The sequence below is a fragment of the Etheostoma spectabile genome, chromosome 21 (genome assembly GCF_008692095.1).
Source record: "Etheostoma spectabile isolate EspeVRDwgs_2016 chromosome 21, UIUC_Espe_1.0, whole genome shotgun sequence".
Classification (NCBI taxonomy): Eukaryota; Metazoa; Chordata; class Actinopteri; order Perciformes; family Percidae; genus Etheostoma; species Etheostoma spectabile.
In genome coordinates, this window is record NC_045753.1 from 10,555,506 (window position 1) to 10,557,670 (window position 2,165).

Consider the following 2,165-nt stretch of genomic DNA (forward strand, 5'->3'; position numbering starts at 1 on the left):
TGTGTGTGTGTGTGTGTGTGTGTGTGTGTGTGTGTGTGTGTAACTGGTTCGGATGCATAAATGGATCATATTAATGCGAGAACAGATCTGCTGCTTAAATGGGTTAAAGTGTCATAACTGCATTTTTTTAAGGGGAAATGTACATGTACACAGTACATGTCCAATAAAACCAGAATAATATTGGCCTATTCCACATGTCTTGATCGGAAAATGCTACTTTACGTTTGGAATAAGGGCTAAATTTGGAATCTAGTTAAATTATGAATATTAGGGGAACATATACTTAGTCATTGTTATTGTATTCCTTAGTTTGGGTTGTGATCATATTCTAGGAATCAAAGGTTTCAGGTTCCATATGAAGGCTTTGTCACTGCATTTTTTTGTATTAACACAAAACAAAGAAAGGTCCCAGTTTGACATGAGTCAGGCCAAGTCTACTTTATTGTCTACTTTAGCTTACCATGAACCTGCTGAGATATTTGGAGAGCCAGACTGCTGCCTTGATCTTTCTTTCATTTATTTTCATACTGGAATGAAAGTCGGCCTTGTGGTCCTACCTTGAGCATTCAGGAATTGCAAACATGCCATCAAACGGTCAGTCCTTGAGCTTTTGATGATAACAAAGGGTGGACTGACTAAAGAGTGGGACCAGTAATACAGAGTCTCCCGCGGGTCTCTGTTTCTCTGTTTGAGAGGCCTGGAGTCTAAAAAAAGAACACTGGAGCCGCTTCAATGCTGTGCGTGTGATTAGAGATCACACCCTAAAATGAAAACAGAGAATACTTAATTAGTTTATTATGAGGGACTGATGGCAGCACTCCCAAAGCCACACAACAAAGGGACCAACTAAATCTGGGTTCATGGAGAACCAGAAAAGGTTGATTTCGCTGTTCCAGAAAGATCCTTGTCGGGATTGAGTCACAGAAGTTCGAATGAGTGAACGCACACACTTTTATCGATTTGGCTCAGAGACTGTCCTCGGTTCAGAGTAATTCAACCTGACGGGGACAAAAAGAGCCAGAATCAGCAAATAGAGACGAGACTGAAACCTATCAAAGCAGACAATGTTCCACTCGGATGTATGTTCAGTAGAATCATAAAAGGACAACTGATGTGCCACTTTTTCATTTGATATGCGCATCATTTAAACTCCAGTTCAACCCACAGCACTTTAGGTTTAATGCACTTTCAGACCTTTGACTCAGATGTTATCGTAAATGTGCAGAAACAATATTTGTCGACAGACCTGATTAATGATTAACATCAAAGTTGGGGAAAAGTCAGGAGTGTGACATTCCTGTGACATTTTAGTGGCGAGTTAGTAGTAGCTAGTAATTTAGATAATGACCTGTATGGGCCAAGTGGTGACCAAACCCACTTCGTCATAATTTCCTATGGCATAATTTCTGTGTAAACATCACAAGAAAGGTTTGAATCCCAGGAGTTGCTGTGTGCATACTGACTCATGTAAGTGTAATATTTGCTTTATTGGGGTGTAGGTTTGTAGTCCAGCATTGCTGACGTCTTGGAGTCTTTGTTAAGATCGCTCCACATCGGACCTTTCTCAGACTCTCCCTGTTTGTCCGTCTGAACAGGGGCCGTAAGGATCCCAGAAGCCCAGATCCCAGGAACCATGGCTGCCAACGCCACCCCTAATGGTTGTGGCCCTAACTTGGACTCCCTTTATTACAACCTGTGCGACCTGAATGCCGTGTGGGGCATCGTGCTGGAGGCCTTCGCGTCGGCTGGCATTGTCTGCTCCTTTGTGCTTTTCATTTCCCTTCTGGCCAATGTGCCCTTCATGCAAAACCAGAACCGGAAGAGATCGGTGGCCCTCAACGCCTGGTTCCTGATCTGCACCGGTGGTCTCTTCTGCCTGACCTTTGCCTTCATTGTGCAGAAGGACTTCTCCACCTGCGCCTCGCGGAGGTTCCTCTTCGGTGTGCTGTTTGGCGGCTGTTTCGCCTCCCTCCTGATGCAATGCGTGAGGCTGAACATCCTCGCCAGGCAGGACAGCGGGCCCCGGGCTTGGGTCTTATGTCTAGGGGCACTGGGGCTGTGGCTGGTGGAGGTAATCATCAACACGGAGTGGATGATCATCACAGTTGTGCGCCACCCACAGGGGCCACTCAACGCCACAGCCGGAACTAGCAGAGCCACGGCCA

At 45.5% G+C, this 2,165-nt stretch overlaps 1 protein-coding gene across 3 annotated transcripts in view; it reads left to right on the plus strand.

Annotated features, from left to right (window-relative positions):
- gprc5c (G protein-coupled receptor, class C, group 5, member C) overlaps nt 1–2,165 on the plus strand; it is a 7,926-nt gene that overhangs the window by 627 nt on the left and 5,134 nt on the right. For 2 of the 3 annotated variants that reach the window (XM_032502767.1, XM_032502769.1), the window contains exon 2: nt 1,596–2,165. This exon is cut by the window's right edge and continues 456 nt beyond it. In XM_032502767.1, the coding sequence (XP_032358658.1) occupies nt 1,634–2,165 (532 nt within the window). In that variant the 5' untranslated portion in view covers nt 1,596–1,633. Of the gene's footprint in view, nt 1–1,499 lie in introns of all 3 variants that reach the window. The other variant, XM_032502768.1, reaches the window with a different exon arrangement.